This window comes from Haliotis rufescens, unplaced genomic scaffold, assembly GCF_023055435.1.
Source record: "Haliotis rufescens isolate VD_foot unplaced genomic scaffold, xgHalRufe1.0.p SCAF_14, whole genome shotgun sequence".
NCBI classification, from domain to species: domain Eukaryota; kingdom Metazoa; phylum Mollusca; class Gastropoda; order Lepetellida; family Haliotidae; genus Haliotis; species Haliotis rufescens.
The window spans coordinates 33,980,087-33,999,089 of record NW_025963824.1 but is presented as its reverse complement, the minus strand read 5'-3'; the positions used below and the strand labels follow the sequence as shown (position 1 = coordinate 33,999,089).

Here is a 19,003-nt window from a genome sequence, read left to right as displayed (position 1 = left end):
TGGTGAACCACTTCACACATACATTGCAGGTCTCTGGTGAACCACTTCACACATATATTGCGGGTCTCTGGTGAACAATCTCACACATACATTGCGGGTCTCTGGTGAACAATCTCACACATACATTGCGGGTCTCTGGTGAACAATCTCACACATACATTGCAGGTCTCTGGTGAACAATCTCACACATACATTGCAGGTCTCTGGTGAACAATCTCATACATACATTGCGGGTTTCTGGTGAACAATCTCACACATACATTGCGGGTCTCTGGTGAACAATCTCACACATACATTGCAGGTCTCTGGTGAACAATTTCATACATACATTGCGGGTCTCTGGTGAACAATCTCACACATACATTGCAGGTCTCTGGTGAACAATCTCATACATACATTGCAGGTCTCTGATGAACAATCTCACACACACATTGCAGGTCTCTGGTGAACAATCTCACACATACATTGCGGGTCTCGGGTGAACAATCTCACGTATACAATGCGGGTCTCTGGTGAACAATCTCACACATACATTGCGGGTCTCTGGTGAACAATCTCACACATACATTGCAGGTCTCTGGTGAACAATCTCACACATACATTGCGGGTCTCTGGTGAACAATCTCACACATACATTGCAGGTCTCTGGTGAACAATCTCAAACATACATTGCGGGTCTCTGGTGAACAATCTCACACATACACTGCGGGTCTCGGGTGAACAATCTCACACATACATTGCGGGTCTCTGGTGAACAATCTCACACATACATTGCAGGTCTCTGGTGAACAATCTCACACATACATTGCAGGTCTCTGGTGAACAAACTCACACATACATTGCAGGTCTCTGGTGAACAATCTCACACATGCAATGCGGGTCTCTGGTCAACAATCTCACACATACACTGCGGGTCTCGGGTGAACCACTTCACACATACAATGCGGGTTTCTGGTGAACCACTTCACACATACATTGCGGGTCTCGGGTGAACCACTTCACACATACATTGCGGGTCTCTGGTGAACCACTTCACACATACAATGCGGGTTTCTGGTGAACCACTTCACACATACAATGCGGGTCTCGGGTGAACCACTTCACACATACATTGCGGGTCTCGGGTGAACCACTTCACACATACATTGCGGGTCTCTGGTGAACCACTTCACACATACATTGCGGGTCTCTGGTGAACCACTTCACACATACAATGCGGGTCTCTGGTGAACCACTTCACACATACAATGCGGGTCTCTGGTGAACCACTTCACACATACAATGCGGGTCTCTGGTGAACAATCTCACACATACATTGCAGGTCTCTGGTGAACCACTTCACACATACATTGCGGGTCTCTGGTGAACCACTTCACACATACAATGCGGGTCTCGGGTGAACCACTTCACACATACATTGCAGGTCTGTGGTGAACAATCTCACACATACAATGCGGGTCTCGGGTGAACAATCTCACGTATACAATGCGGGTTTCGGGTGAACCACTTCACACATACATTGCAGGTCTCTGGTGAACAATCTCACACATACAATGCGGGTCTCTGGTGAACAATCTCACACATACATTGCGGGCCTCGGGTGAACCACTTCACACATACATTGCGGGTTTCTGGTGAACAATCTCACACATACATTGCGGGTCTCTGGTGAACAATCTCATACATACATTGCGGGTCTCGGGTGAACCACTTCACACATACATTGCGGGTCTGGGTGAACCACTTCACACATACAATGCGGGTCTCTGGTGAACCACTTCACACATACAATGCGGGTCTCTGGTGAACCACTTCACACATACAATGCGGGTCTCTGGTGAACAATCTCACACATACATTGCGGGTCTCTGGTGAACCACTTCACACATACATTGCGGGTCTCTGGTGAACCACTTCACACATACAATGCGGGTCTCGGGTGAACCACTTCACACATACATTGCAGGTCTGTGGTGAACAATCTCACACATACAATGCGGGTCTCGGGTGAACAATCTCACGTATACAATGCGGGTCTCTGGTGAACAATCTCCCACATACATTGCGGGTTTCTGGTGAACAATCTCACACATACATTGTGGGTCTCTGGTGAACAATCTCACACATACATCGCGGGTCTCTGGTGAACAATCTCACGTATACAATGCGGGTCTCTGGTGAACAATCTCACACATACATCGCGGGTCTCTGATGAAGAATCTTACAGATACAATGCGGGTCTCTGATGAAGAATCTCACACATACATGGCGGGTCTCTGGTGAACAATCTCACACATACATTGCGGGTTTCTGGTGAACAATCTCATACATACATTGCGGGTTTCTGGTGAACAATCTCACACATACACTGCGGGTCTCGGGTGAACCACTTCACACATACAATGCGGGTCTCTGGTGAACAATCTCACACATACATTGCGGGTCTCTGGTGAACAATCTCACACATACATTGCGGGTATCTGGTGAACCACTTCACACATACAATGCGGGTCTCTGGTGAACAATCTCACACATACATTGCGGGTCTCTGGTGAACAATCTCACACATACATTGCAGGTCTCTGGTGAACCACTTCACACATACAATGCGTGTCTCTGGTGAACCACTTCACACATACATTGCGGGTCTCTGGTGAACCACTTCACACATACAATGCGGGTCTCTGGTGAACCACTTCACACATACATTGCAGGTCTCTGGTGAACCACTTCACACATACATTGCAGGTCTCTGGTGAACCACTTCACACATACATTGCAGGTCTCTGGTGAACCACTTCACACATACATTGCGGGTCTCTGGTGAACAATCTCACACATACATTGCGGGTCTCTGGTGAACAATCTCACACATACATTGCGGGTCTCTGGTGAACAATCTCACACATACATTGCAGGTCTCTGGTGAACAATCTCACACATACATTGCAGGTCTCTGGTGAACAATCTCACACATACATTGCGGGTTTCTGGTGAACAATCTCACACATACATTGCGGGTCTCTGGTGAACAATCTCACACATACATTGCAGGTCTCTGGTGAACAATTTCATACATACATTGCGGGTCTCTGGTGAACAATCTCACACATACATTGCAGGTCTCTGGTGAACAATCTCATACATACATTGCAGGTCTCTGATGAACAATCTCACACACACATTGCAGGTCTCTGGTGAACAATCTCACACATACAATGCGGGTCTCTGGTGAACAATCTCACACATACATTGCGGGTCTCGGGTGAACAATCTCACGTATACAATACGGGTCTCTGGTGAACAATCTCACACATACATTGCGGGTCTCTGGTGAACAATCTCACACATACATTGCAGGTCTCTGGTGAACAATCTCACACATACATTGCGGGTCTCTGGTGAACAATCTCACACATACATTGCAGGTCTCTGGTGAACAATCTCAAACATACATTGCGGGTCTCTGGTGAACATTCTCACACATACACTGCGGGTCTCTGGTGAACAATCTCACACATACATTGCGGGTCTCTGGTGAACAATCTCACACATACATTGCAGGTCTCTGGTGAACAATCTCACACATACATTGCAGGTCTCTGGTGAACAAACTCACACATACATTGCAGGTCTCTGGTGAACAATCTCACACATGCAATGCGGGTCTCTGGTGAACAATCTCACACATACACTGCGGGTCTCTGGTGAACCACTTCACACATACAATGCGGGTTTCTGGTGAACCACTTCACACATACATTGCGGGTCTCGGGTGAACCACTTCACACATACATTGCGGGTCTCGGGTGAACCACTTCACACATACAATGCGGGTTTCTGGTGAACCACTTCACACATACAATGCGGGTCTCGGGTGAACCACTTCACACATACATTGCGGGTCTCGGGTGAACCACTTCACACATACAATGCGGGTCTCTGGTGAACCACTTCACACATACATTGCGGGTCTCTGGTGAACCACTTCACACATACAATGCGGGTCTCTGGTGAACCTCTTCACACATACAATGCGGGTCTCTGGTGAACAATCTCACACATACATTGCGGGTCTCTGGTGAACCACTTCACACATACATTGCGGGTCTCTGGTGAACCACTTCACACATACAATGCGGGTCTCGGGTGAACCACTTCACACATACATTGCAGGTCTGTGGTGAACAATCTCACACATACAATGCGGGTCTCGGGTGAACAATCTCACGTATACAATGCGGGTTTCGGGTGAACCACTTCACACATACATTGCAGGTCTCTGGTGAACAATCTCACACATACAATGCGGGTCTCTGGTGAACAATCTCACACATACATTGCGGGCCTCGGGTGAACCACTTCACACATACATTGCGGGTTTCTGGTGAACAATCTCACACATACATTGCGGGTCTCTGGTGAACAATCTCATACATACATTGCGGGTCTCGGGTGAACCACTTCACACATACATTGCAGGTCTCTGGTGAACAATCTCACACATACATTGCAGGTCTCTGGTGAACAATCTCATACATACATTGCGGGTTTCTGGTGAACAATCTCACACATACATTGTGGGTCTCTGGTGAACAATCTCACACATACATCGCGGGTCTCTGGTGAACAATCTCACGTATGCAATGCGGGTCTCTGGTGAACAATCTCACACATACATCGCGGGTCTCTGATGAAGAATGTTACAGATACAATGCGGGTCTCTGATGAAGAATCTCACACATACATGGCGGGTCTCTGGTGAACAATCTCACACATACATTGCGGGTTTCTGGTGAACAATCTCATACATACATTGCGGGTTTCTGGTGAACAATCTCACACATACACTGCGGGTCTCGGGTGAACCACTTCACACATACAATGCGGGTCTCTGGTGAACAATCTCACACATACATTGCGGGTCTCTGGTGAACAATCTCACACATACATTGCAGGTCTCTGGTGAACCACTTCACACATACAATGCGGGTCTCTGGTGAACCACTTCACACATACATTGCGGGTCTCTGGTGAACCACTTCACACATACAATGCGTGTCTCTGGTGAACCACTTCACACATACATTGCGGGTCTCTGGTGAACCACTTCACACATACATTGCAGGTCTCTGGTGAACCACTTCACACATACATTGCGGGTCTCTGGTGAACCACTTCACACATACATTGCAGGTCTCGGGTGAACCACTTCACACATACAATGCGGGTCTCTGGTGAACCACTTCACACATACATTGCAGGTCTCGGGTGAACCACTTCACACATACAATGCGGGTCTCGGGTGAACCACTTCACACATACAATGCGGGTCTCTGGTGAACAATCTCACACATACATTGCGGGTCTCTGGTGAACCACTTCACACATACATTGCAGGTCTCTGGTGAACAATCTCACACATACATTGCAGGTCTCTGGTGAACAATCTCATACATACATTGCGGGTCTCTGGTGATCAATCTCACACATACATTGCGGGTCTCTGGTGAACAATCTCACACATACATTGCAGGTCTCTGGTGAACAATCTCATACATACATTGCGGGTCTCTGGTGATCAATCTCACACATACAATGCGGGTCTCTGGTGAACCACTTCACACATACAATGCGGGTCTCTGGTGAACCACTTCACACATACATTGCAGGTCTCTCGTGAACCACTTCACACATACAATGCGGGTCTCGGGTGAACCACTTCACACATACAATGCGGGTCTCGGGTGAACCACTTCACACATACAATGCGGGTCTCGGGTGAACAATCTCACACATACATTGCGGGTCTCTGGTGAACCACTTCACACATACATTTTGTGTCTCTGGTGAACAATCTCACACATACATTGCAGGTCTCTGGTGAACCACTTCACACATACAATGCGTGTCTCTGGTGAACCACTTCACACATACATTGCGGGTCTCTGGTGAACCACTTCACACATACATTGCAGGTCTCTGGTGAACCACTTCACACATACATTGCGGGTCTCTGGTGAACCACTTCACACATACATTGCAGGTCTCGGGTGAACCACTTCACACATACAATGCGGGTCTCTGGTGAACCACTACACACATACATTGCAGGTCTCGGGTGAACCACTTCACACATACAATGCGGGTCTCGGGTGAACCACTTCACACATACAATGCGGGTCTCTGTTGAACAATCTCACACATACATTGCGGGTCTCTGGTGAACCACTTCACACATACATTGCGGGTCTCTGGTGAACAATCTCACACATACATTGCAGGTCTCTGGTGAACAATCTCATACATACATTGCGGGTCTCTGGTGATCAATCTCACACATACATTGCGGGTCTCTGGTGAACAATCTCACACATACATTGCAGGTCTCTGGTGAACAATCTCATACATACATTGCGGGTCTCTGGTGATCAATCTCACACATACAATGCGGGTCTCTGGTGAACCACTTCACACATACAATGCGGGTCTCTGGTGAACCACTTCACACATACATTGCAGGTCTCTCGTGAACCACTTCACACATACAATGCGGGTCTCGGGTGAACCACTTCACACATACATTGCGGGTCTCGGGTGAACCACTTCACACATACAATGCGGGTCTCGGGTGAACCACTTCACACATACAATGCGGGTCTCGGGTGAACAATCTCACACATACATTGCGGGTCTCTGGTGAACCACTTCACACATACATTTTGTGTCTCTGGTGAACAATCTCACACATACATTGCAGGTCTCTGGTGAACAATCTCATACATACATTGCGGGTCTCTGGTGAACAATCTCACACATACATTGCAGGTCTCTGGTGAACAATCTCACACATACATTGCAGGTCTCTGGTGAACAATCTCACACATACATTGCGGGTCTCTGGTGAACCACTTCACACATACAATGAGGGTCTCTGGTGAACAATCTCACACATACATTGCGGGTCTCTGGTGATCAATCTCACACATACATTGCGGGTCTCTGGTGAACAATCTCACGTATACAATGCGGGTTTCTGGTGAACAATCTCACACATACATCGCGGGTCTCTGATGAACAATCTCACAGATACAATGCGGGTCTCTGGTGAAGAATCTCACACATACATTGCGGGTCTCTGGTGAACAATCTCACACATACATTGCGGGTTTCTGGTGAACAATGTCACACATACATTGCGGGTTTCTGGTGAACAATCTCACACATACATTGCGGGTCTCTGGTGAACAATCTCACACATACATTGCAGGTCTCTGGTGAACAATCTCACACATACATTGCAGGTCTCTGGTGAACAATGTCACACATACATTGCGGGTCTCTGGTGAACCACTTCACACATACAATGAGGGTCTCTGGTGAACAATCTCACACATACATTGCGGGTTTCTGGGGACCAATCTCACACATACATTGCGGGTTTCTGGTGAACAATCTCACACATACATTGCGGGTCTCTGATTAACAATCTCACGTATACAATGCGGGTCTCTGGTGAACAATCTCACACATACATCGCGGGTCTCTGATGAACAATCTCACAGATACAATGCGGGTCTCTGATGAAGAATCTCACAGATACAATTCGGGTCTCTGGTGAACAATGTCACACATACATTGCGGGTTTCTGGTGAACAATCTCACACATACATTGCGGGTCTCTGGTGAACCACTTCACACATACATTGCGGGTCCCTGGTGAACCACTTCACACATACATTGCAGGTCTCTGGTGAACAATCTCACACATACATTGCGGGTCTCTGGTGAACAATCTCACGTATACAATGCGGGTCTCTGGTGAAGAATCTCACAGATACATTGCGGGTCTCGGGTGAACAATCTCACACATAGATCGCGGGTCTCTGATGAAGAATCTCACAGATACAATGCGGGTCTCTGGTGAAGAATCTCACACATACATCGCGGGTCTCTGGTGAACAATCTCACACATACATTGCGGGTTTCTGGGGAACAATCTCACACATACATTGCGGGTCTCTGGTGAACAATCTCACACATACAATGCGGGTCTCTGGTGAAGAATCTCACACATACATTGCGGGTCTCTGGTGAAAAATCTCACACATACATTGCGGGTCTCTGGTGAAGAATCTCACACATACATTGCGGGTCTCTGGTGAACAATCTCACACATACATTGCGGGTCTCTGGTGAAGAATCTCACACATACATTGCGGGTCTCTGGTGAAAAATCTCACGTATACAATGCGGGTCTCTGGTGAACAATCTCACGTATACAATGCGGGTTTCTGGTGAACAATCTCACACATACATCGCGGGTCTCTGATGAAGAATCTCACAGATACAATGCGGGTCTCTGGTGAAGAATCTCACACATACATTGCGGGTCTCTGGTGAACAATCTCACACATACATTGCGGGTTTCTGGTGAACAATGTCACACATACATTGCGGGTTTCTGGTGAACAATCTCACACATACATTGCGGGTCTCTGGTGAACAATCTCACACATACATTGCAGGTCTCTGGTGAACAATCTCACACATACATTGCAGGTCTCTGGTGAACAATCTCACACATACATTGCGGGTCTCTGGTGAACCACTTCACACATACAATGAGGGTCTCTGGTGAACAATCTCACACATACATTGCGGGTTTCTGGGGACCAATCTCACACATACATTGCGGGTTTCTGGTGAACAATCTCACACATACATTGCGGGTCTCTGATTAACAATCTCACGTATACAATGCGGGTCTCTGGTGAACAATCTCACACATACATCGCGGGTCTCTGATGAACAATCTCACAGATACAATGCGGGTCTCTGATGAAGAATCTCACAGATACAATTCGGGTCTCTGGTGAACAATGTCACACATACATTGCGGGTTTCTGGTGAACAATCTCACACATACATTGCGGGTCTCTGGTGAACCACTTCACACATACATTGCGGGTCCCTGGTGAACCACTTCACACATACATTGCAGGTCTCTGGTGAACAATCTCACACATACATTGCGGGTCTCTGGTGAACAATCTCACGTATACAATGCGGGTCTCTGGTGAAGAATCTCACACATACATTGCGGGTCTCGGGTGAACCACTTCACACATACATTGCGGGTCTCTGGTGAACCACTTCACACATACATTGCGGGTTTCTGGTGAACTATCTCACACATAGATCGCGGGTCTCTGATGAAGAATCTCACAGATACAATGCGGGTCTCTGGTGAAGAATCTCACACATACATTGCGGGTCTCTGGTGAACAATCTCACACATACATTGCGGGTTTCTGGGGAACAATCTCACACATACATTGCGGGTCTCTGGTGAACAATCTCACACATACATCGCGGGTCTCTGGTGAACAATCTCACACATACATTGCGGGTCTCTGGTGAAGAATCTCACACATACATTGCGGGTCTCTGGTGAACAATCTCACGTATACAATGCGGGTCTCTGGTGAACAATCTCACGTATACAATGCGGTCTCTGGTGAACAATCTCACACATACATCGCGGGTCTCTGATTAACAATCTCACGTATACAATGCGGGTCTCTGGTGAACAATCTCACACATACATCGCGGGTCTCTGATTAACAATCTCACGTATACAATGCGGGTCTCTGGTGAACAATCTCACACATACATCGCGGTTCTCTGATGAAGAATCTCACAGATACAATGCGGGTCTCTGGTGAACAATCTCACACATACATTGCGGGTCTCTGATTTACAATCTCACGTATACAATGCGGGTCTCTGGTGAACAATCTCACACATACATCGCGGGTCTCTGATGAAGAATCTCACAGATACAATGCGGGTCTCTGGTGAACAATCTCACAGATACAATGCGGGTCTCTGGTGAACAATCTCACACATAGATCGCGGGTCTCTGATGAAGAATCTCACAGATACAATTCGGGTCTCTGGTGAACAATGTCACACATACATTGCGGGTTTCTGGTGAACAATCTCACACATACATTGCGGGTCTCTGGTGAACAATCTCACGTATACAATGCGGGTCTCTGGTGAAGAATCTCATACATACATTGCGGGTCTCGGGTGAACCACTTCACACATACATTGCGGGTCTCTGGTGAACCACTTCAAACATACATTGCGGGTCTCTGGTGAACAATCTCACACATACATTGCGGGTTTCTGGGGACCAATCTCACACATACATTGCAGGTCTCTGGTGAACAATCTCACACATACATTGCGGGTCTCTGGTGAACAATCTCACACATACATTGCAGGTCTCTTTTGAACAATCTCACACATACATTGCGGGTCTCTGGTGAACAATCTCACACATACATTGCGGGTCTCTGGTGAACAATCTCACACATACATCGCGGGTCTCTGGTGAACAATCTCACACATACATTGCGGGTCTCTGGTGAACAATCTCACACATACATCGCGGGTCTCTGATGATGTATCTCACGTATACAATGCGGGTCTCTGGTGAACAATCTCACACATACAATGCGGGTCTCTGGTGAACAATTTCACACATACATTACGTGTCTCTTGTGAACAATCTCACACATACATTTCGGGTCTCTGGTGAACAAACTCACACATACATTGCGGGTCTCTGGTGAACCACTTCACACATACATTGCGGGTTTCTTGTGATCAATGTCACACATACATTGCGGGTTTCTGGTGAACAATCTCACACATACATTGCGGGTCTCTGGTGAAGAATCTCACAGATACAATGCGGGTCTCTAATGAACAATCTCATATATACATTGCGGGTTTCTGGTGAACAATCTCACACATACATTGCGGGTTTCTGGTGAACAATGTCACACATACATTGCGGGTCTCTGGTGAACAATCTCACACATACATTCGGGGTTTCTGTTGAACAATTTCACACATACATTACGTGTCTCTTGTGAACAATCTCACTCATATATTGCGGGTCTCTGGTGAACAAACTCACACATACATTGCGGGTTTCTGGTGAACAATCTCACACATACATTCGGGGTTTCTGGTGAACAATCTCACACATACAATGCGGGTCTCTGGTGAACAATCTCACAGATAGAATTCGGGTCTCTGGTGAACAATGTCACACATACATTGCGGGTTTCTGGTGAACAATCTCACACATACATTGCGGGTCTCTGGTGAACAATCTCACACATACATTGCAGGTCTCTGGTGAACAATCTCACACATACATTGCAGGTCTCTGGTGAACAATCTCACACATACATTGCAGGTCTCTGGTGAACAATCTCACACATACATTGCGGGTTTCTGGTGAACCACTTCACACATACAATGAGGGTCTCTGGTGAACAATCTCACACATACATTGCGGGTTTCTGGTGAACAATCTCACACATACATTGCGGGTTTCTGGGGACCAATCTCACACATACATTGCAGGTCTCTGGTGAACAATCTCACACATACATTGCGGGTCTCTGGTGAACCACTTCACACATACATTGCGGGTCTCTGGTGAACAATCTCACACATACATTGCGGGTTTCTGGGGACCAATCTCACGTATACAATGCGGGTCTCTGGTGAACAATCTCACACATACATTGCAGGTCTCTGGTGAACAATCTCACACATACATTGCAGGTCTCTGGTGAACAATCTCACACATACATTGCGGGTCTCTGGTGAACCACTTCACACATACAATGAGGGTCTCTGGTGAACAATCTGACACATACATTGCCGGTTTCTGGTGAACAATCTCACACATACATTGCGGGTTTCTGGGGACCAATCTTACACATACATTGCGGGTCTCTGGGGACCAATCTCACACATACATTGCGGGTCTCTGGTGAACAATCTCACACATACATCGCGGGTCTCTGATGAAGAATCTCACAGATACAATGCGGGTCTCTGATGAAGAATCTCACAGATACAATTCGGGTCTCTGGTGAACAATGTCACACATACATTGCGGGTTTCTGTTGAAGAATCTCACACATACATTGCGGGTCTCGGGTGAACAATCTCACACATACAATGCGGGCCTCTGGTGAACAATCTCACACATACATTGCAGGTCTCTGGTGAACAATCTCACGTATACAATGCGGGTCTCTGGTTAAGAATCTCATACATACATTGCGGGTCTCGGGTGAACCACTTCACACATACATTGCGGGTCTCTGGTGAACCACTTCAAACATACATTGCGGGTCTCTGGTGAACAATCTCACACATACATTGCGGGTTTCTGGGGACCAATCTCACACATACATTGCAGGTCTCTGGTGAACAATCTCACACATACATTGCGGGTCTCTGGTGAACAATCTCACACATACATTGCAGGTCTCTTTTGAACAATCTCACACATACATTGCGGGTCTCTGGTGAACAATCTCACACATACATTGCGGGTCTCTGGTGAACAATCTCACACATACATCGCGGGTCTCTGGTGAACAATCTCACACATACATTGCGGGTCTCTGGTGAACAATCTCACACATACATCGCGGGTCTCTGATGATGTATCTCACGTATACAATGCGGGTCTCTGGTGAACAATCTCACACATACAATGCGGGTCTCTGGTGAACAATTTCACACATACATTACGTGTCTCTTGTGAACAATCTCACACATACATTTCGGGTCTCTGGTGAACAAACTCACACATACATTGCGGGTCTCTGGTGAACCACTTCACACATACATTGCGGGTTTCTTGTGATCAATGTCACACATACATTGCGGGTTTCTGGTGAACAATCTCACACATACATTGCGGGTCTCTGGTGAAGAATCTCACAGATACAATGCGGGTCTCTAATGAACAATCTCATATATACATTGCGGGTTTCTGGTGAACAATCTCACACATACATTGCGGGTTTCTGGTGAACAATGTCACACATACATTGCGGGTCTCTGGTGAACAATCTCACACATACATTCGGGGTTTCTGTTGAACAATTTCACACATACATTACGTGTCTCTTGTGAACAATCTCACTCATATATTGCGGGTCTCTGGTGAACAAACTCACACATACATTGCGGGTTTCTGGTGAACAATCTCACACATACATTCGGGGTTTCTGGTGAACAATCTCACACATACAATGCGGGTCTCTGGTGAACAATCTCACAGATAGAATTCGGGTCTCTGGTGAACAATGTCACACATACATTGCGGGTTTCTGGTGAACAATCTCACACATACATTGCGGGTCTCTGGTGAACAATCTCACACATACATTGCAGGTCTCTGGTGAACAATCTCACACATACATTGCAGGTCTCTGGTGAACAATCTCACACATACATTGCAGGTCTCTGGTGAACAATCTCACACATACATTGCGGGTTTCTGGTGAACCACTTCACACATACAATGAGGGTCTCTGGTGAACAATCTCACACATACATTGCGGGTTTCTGGTGAACAATCTCACACATACATTGCGGGTTTCTGGGGACCAATCTCACACATACATTGCAGGTCTCTGGTGAACAATCTCACACATACATTGCGGGTCTCTGGTGAACCACTTCACACATACATTGCGGGTCTCTGGTGAACAATCTCACACATACATTGCGGGTTTCTGGGGACCAATCTCACGTATACAATGCGGGTCTCTGGTGAACAATCTCACACATACATTGCAGGTCTCTGGTGAACAATCTCACACATACATTGCAGGTCTCTGGTGAACAATCTCACACATACATTGCGGGTCTCTGGTGAACCACTTCACACATACAATGAGGGTCTCTGGTGAACAATCTGACACATACATTGCCGGTTTCTGGTGAACAATCTCACACATACATTGCGGGTTTCTGGGGACCAATCTTACACATACATTGCGGGTCTCTGGGGACCAATCTCACACATACATTGCGGGTCTCTGGTGAACAATCTCACACATACATCGCGGGTCTCTGATGAAGAATCTCACAGATACAATGCGGGTCTCTGATGAAGAATCTCACAGATACAATTCGGGTCTCTGGTGAACAATGTCACACATACATTGCGGGTTTCTGTTGAAGAATCTCACACATACATTGCGGGTCTCGGGTGAACAATCTCACACATACAATGCGGGCCTCTGGTGAACAATCTCACACATACATTGCAGGTCTCTGGTGAACAATCTCACACATACATTGCGGGTCTCTGGTGAACAATCTCACACATACATTGCGGGTTTCTGGTGAACAATCTCACACATACATTGCGGGTTTCTGTTGAACAATTTCACACATACATTACGTGTCTCTTGTGAACAATCTCACACATATATTGCGGGTCTCTGATGAACAATCTCACGTATACAATGCGGGCCTCTTGTGAACAATCTCACACATACATTGCGGGTTTCTGGTGAACAATCTCACACATACATTGCGGGTCTCTGGTGAACCACTTCACACATACATTGCGGGTTTCTGGTGAACAATCTCACACATACATTCGGGGTTTCTGGTGAACAATCTCACACATACATTGCAGGTCTCTGGTGAACAATCTCACACATACATTTTGTGTCTCTGGTGAACAATCTCACACATACATTGCGGGTCTCTGGTGAACAATCTCACACATACATTGCAGGTCTCTGGTGAACAATCTCACACATACATTTTGTGTCTCTGGTGAACAATCTCACACATACATTGCGGGTCTCTGGTGTACAATCTCACACATACATTGCGGGTCTCTGGTGAACAATCTCACACATACATTGCGGGTCTCTGGTGAACCACTTCACACATACATTGCGGGTTTCTGGTGAACAATCTCACACATACATTCGGGGTTTCTGGTGAACAATCTCACACATTCATTTCGTGTCTCTGGTGAACAATATCACACACACATTGCGGGTTTCTGGTGAACAATCTCACACATTTATTTCGTGTCTCTGGTGAACAATATCACACACACATTTCGGGTCTCTGCTGAACAATCTCACACATACATTGCGGGTCTCTGGTGAACAATCTCACAGATACATTGCGGGTCTCTGGTGAACCACTTCACACATACATTGCGGGTTTCTTGTGAACAATGTCACACGTACATTGCGGGTTTCTGGTGAACAATGTCACACATACATTGCGGGTTTCTTGTGAACAATGTCACACATACATTGCGGGTCGCTGGTGAAGAATCTCACAGATACAATGCGGGCCTCTGATGAACAATCTCATATATACATTGCGGGTTTCTGGTGAACAATGTCACACCTACATTTCGTGTCTCTGGTGAACAATCTCACACATACATTGCGGGTCTCTGGTGAACAATCTCACACATACATTCGGGGTTTCTGGTGAACAATCTCACACATTCATTTCGTGTCTCTGGTGAACAATCTCACACATACATTGCGGGTCTCTGGTTTACCTCCAACATTATCAAGTAAGGCTGATAACGGTTTAAGAGTCTATATCGACGAAACGTCCTCTTTACAGTAACTATTAGTTACTATAAAGGCGACGTTGGGTATAGACCCTTATATAACGAAGTTGGTATCCATAAATTGTGTCTACTTGGCATCCGTCAACTTCTAAGTCATACCTATCAAAAAATTCATGTCAGTCGACGATTTAAAACATGTGTCTCTATTGACCTACAACAAAGTTGTCCTACAGTCTAAGGGGAGATAACTCAACAACACAGTCGCAGATCCATGGAAATCACACAAGCTCCCCACAGCGATAGCCCGTTCGCGGAGCTCTCTATACTATCGCTGCCACCAGTCAAAACTCCCCACTGTGATAGGTAGCCCCAACCATGCTTGGAGTTGAACTCGCAACCGAATGGCAGTTATGTTTACAAACAAATGACGACTGTCGTGACGCCGAATACCGCTGTTAAATTACCTTTTTTTCTGGTCAATTATAGTAAGAACGTAAGGGAGAAGTTGGTTGACTTTCCGTTTGTCTGCAATCTCGAACCAATCTGATTATACAAACAACAAAGTAAATTAATCTTGAGAAACATGGTCACTCGTAAACCTTTTCAAAATTAAATATGATTGCGTTGCCAAAAACATAAACAAAAGTATAAACGTTACTACATTTGGGGTAAGAGGGCAAATTTCAAGATTCTTGTAATGGCCGCTCCCACACCGGTGGCAGCGATGTTACCGAGGGTGTAACGAAGATGTCACGCGCTGGGAAGGAGCTTGTGCCTCACAGTCTAAGTGGGGATAACTCTATGCCCCTATTTCCCCATGTAATAATTCTATATTTGTCTCTACTGCAGCTACAGGGTTGGAGGGTTCTCGCTCAGCCATCTGATCGCGGCCTTCGTAGCCACAGCAGTATTCGCCTTCGTCGTCTACCTGTTGTGGGACTGTTCCTGCAAACGGAAAAAGGACCAGGAACAACAGCGCCTGAGTCCGGCGTCCCAGCGGATCGACACCAAGACGATGTACGCCATGGAACTGGAGCCAGGCATTGTCCTCCTGCAGAGCCAGGACGGCGAGTTCTTCAGGATCCTACACGAGTACGACGCTGTCAAACACGCACGTGATTATGGAGCAGCGCCGTCTTCCGGCGTGGCTTTACAAGGGCAGACAATCCATTATATTCCCAACTATACCCGGGCTCATATGCAGACCCAGGCCTCCGCCCCCCAGCCCGCTGAGGAGTTGATGGTATGGGACGGCAACACGTCCCCACCCCCGTATCAGTAGTCTGAGCCCCGTGCCGTAGTTTCGTATCCTTATTTGCGCCTTTTTCTGAATCCGTTGTTTCGTATCTTTTGTAATAAATAAGGCTGTCCTCCAGGCGTTTTTGGTATTGAAGATTGGGACAGCGTTAACAGAGATCCTTCAGTTGATGTATTTAGATCATGTTTATTCTTATATTTAGAGCTTGGGCTAGTGCAAAAATATCGACATTTGAATTCAGAAAGGTGCGAAATTTAGGCAATGCGAAACACCAAAGAGTGCCTTAACGGTGTACATATACTTGACATATACATGGTTACCCTACTGGAAGCTACTGGTTTGAATAAAAAATGTCTGGTTTTCAATGGATTTCTTTGTTGGAGAAAACAGGTAAAACACGTGATCAGATTCTATTCTAACACTTATTCAAACCCTTGTCAAACACGTGATACTTTCATAAGTTTTTCCCCTGCAAAATAGGGAAAAAATATGAAGGTGATAAAAATAAATAATTAATTATCGGTCCGTTTGCCAAGAGAAAAGTGCAACCCTTTCTGTGACATAATGTGGTCAGAGTTCTCAGTTGTCTCAGATTAAAAAAACCAATCAGTGCAATACCTCTGCCCTGAAGCGATACACAGTTATCTGCGTACGTACACTGTTCCAACCTAAAGTGGGGCGGTCGGGTAGCCTCGTGGTTAAAGCGTTCCCTCGTCACTCCGAAGACCCGGGTTCGATTCCCCACATTGGTACAATGTGTGAAGCCCATTTCTGGAGTCCCCTTCAGTGACATTGCTGGATTATACTAATAACGACGTAAAACCATACTCAGTCAATCCAACCTAATGTATGTCGAACATTATCGAGACGACACGGCGGGTAACTATCAACATTCAATCATGAAATTGAACCTGTGTTGACGGTATGTGGACTTACGTATATAACACTATGGAAAGGATCTATAACCGCCTCGATTTTGTTGAAAACCAAAAACGAAAAACAAAACATTGGGCTTTGTAATGGTGGACTCTGATTGCTGTCATGCGGCGCAGATTGTGTTGACACTTGAACAGGCGTGTATTTAAATCTTTAAAATTAAGTGTGATGATACAGTGAGGCGCCGATACGCTAGCCGTCTGGCTTTGTCGTGCAAACTCACATCAGCTAAATTAAATTATATCAGGTGGAAGTGTCAGATTGCTCGGTGATGTCTGTCGACAATGGAGGAATTCTGTGTCGCCTACTTACAGACTCCATTATCTCACCGCGGTAATCAAAGGAAGCGATATATCACCAGACTTGGTAAATTTTAATTTCAGATATGAATTCGTTCCGTGTACATACAACTAAGAATGCTATTGCTATTCATTAAAGAGCTGTAATATTATTTCTGATTTTGTTGTTATTTACTCGTTTGTGAGGCGGTGTCGGTATGTAAGACAGCGCCTGAAGTATGAGATGGGCGATCCATAAAAAACAAAAACAATTAGAAGATAAATACTAATTTTCATTCGAGCCTCTCAAGCTAACGCTTTCGGGTCTCTAGATGAATTTCCAAGATGCAAATACTCCATAAAATCCCGGAAATAGACATACACATAGTATTTATCGATATTGTAAACCAATTGTTTTATTTAGAAAAAAACATGCGCACTTTTTAACACCCCGTACTTACTCACCCTTTGCTTTCGCTTCCTTCGGGGAATGCAAATCATATTTTCACCCTTTGACATTTGGTCATGTGACCCAAATTAGCCAATCACAACACAGAACACACTTTCTATAGGTTTACAATTGACGTTATATCATTAGTATGAAGTCACAGCACACAAGCATGACGTTACATCACTAGCATAACGTCACAGCAGAAGTTTGACGTTACATCACTAGCATGACGTCACAGCACAAGTATGACGTTACGTCACTAGCATGACGTCACAGCACATGTATGAAGTTACATCATTAGCATGACGTTTAAACGCTAGTATGTTAGGTCACGAAGTTCCCGTGCTACATGCTTTGAGGACCCGTGAAGATTCCGGGGTGGAATAGGTCTTCAGCAACCCAGGCTTGCCGTAAAAGGCGACTATGCTTGTCGTTAACCCTCTGGATGCCGAGGTTTTTTTCTGACGCACATTTTCCTAAGATCGGAAAAGTGAAGGTTGTGCGAGAATTGCGCTCACACGGCACTGGATCTACCTCTGGCTATAAAATTACGCAGAGATGGAGAACATTAAATTCCCTATTTGATGGTGTAAATTTAACTGCAAATATTAAACCGGTTTTAT

At 45.8% G+C, this 19,003-nt stretch overlaps 1 protein-coding gene across 2 annotated transcripts in view; it reads left to right on the top strand.

The window, feature by feature from the left end:
* Window positions 1-18,102, top strand: part of LOC124122553 — a 42,419-nt gene extending 24,317 nt beyond the window's left edge. For both annotated transcript variants that reach the window (XM_048395317.1, XM_048395318.1), the window contains exon 3: window positions 16,307-18,102. In XM_048395317.1, coding sequence (XP_048251274.1) covers window positions 16,307-16,739 — 433 coding nt within the window. In that variant the 3' untranslated portion in view covers window positions 16,740-18,102. The remainder of the gene's footprint in view (window positions 1-16,306) is intronic.
* The last annotated feature ends 901 nt before the right edge of the window (window positions 18,103-19,003 follow it).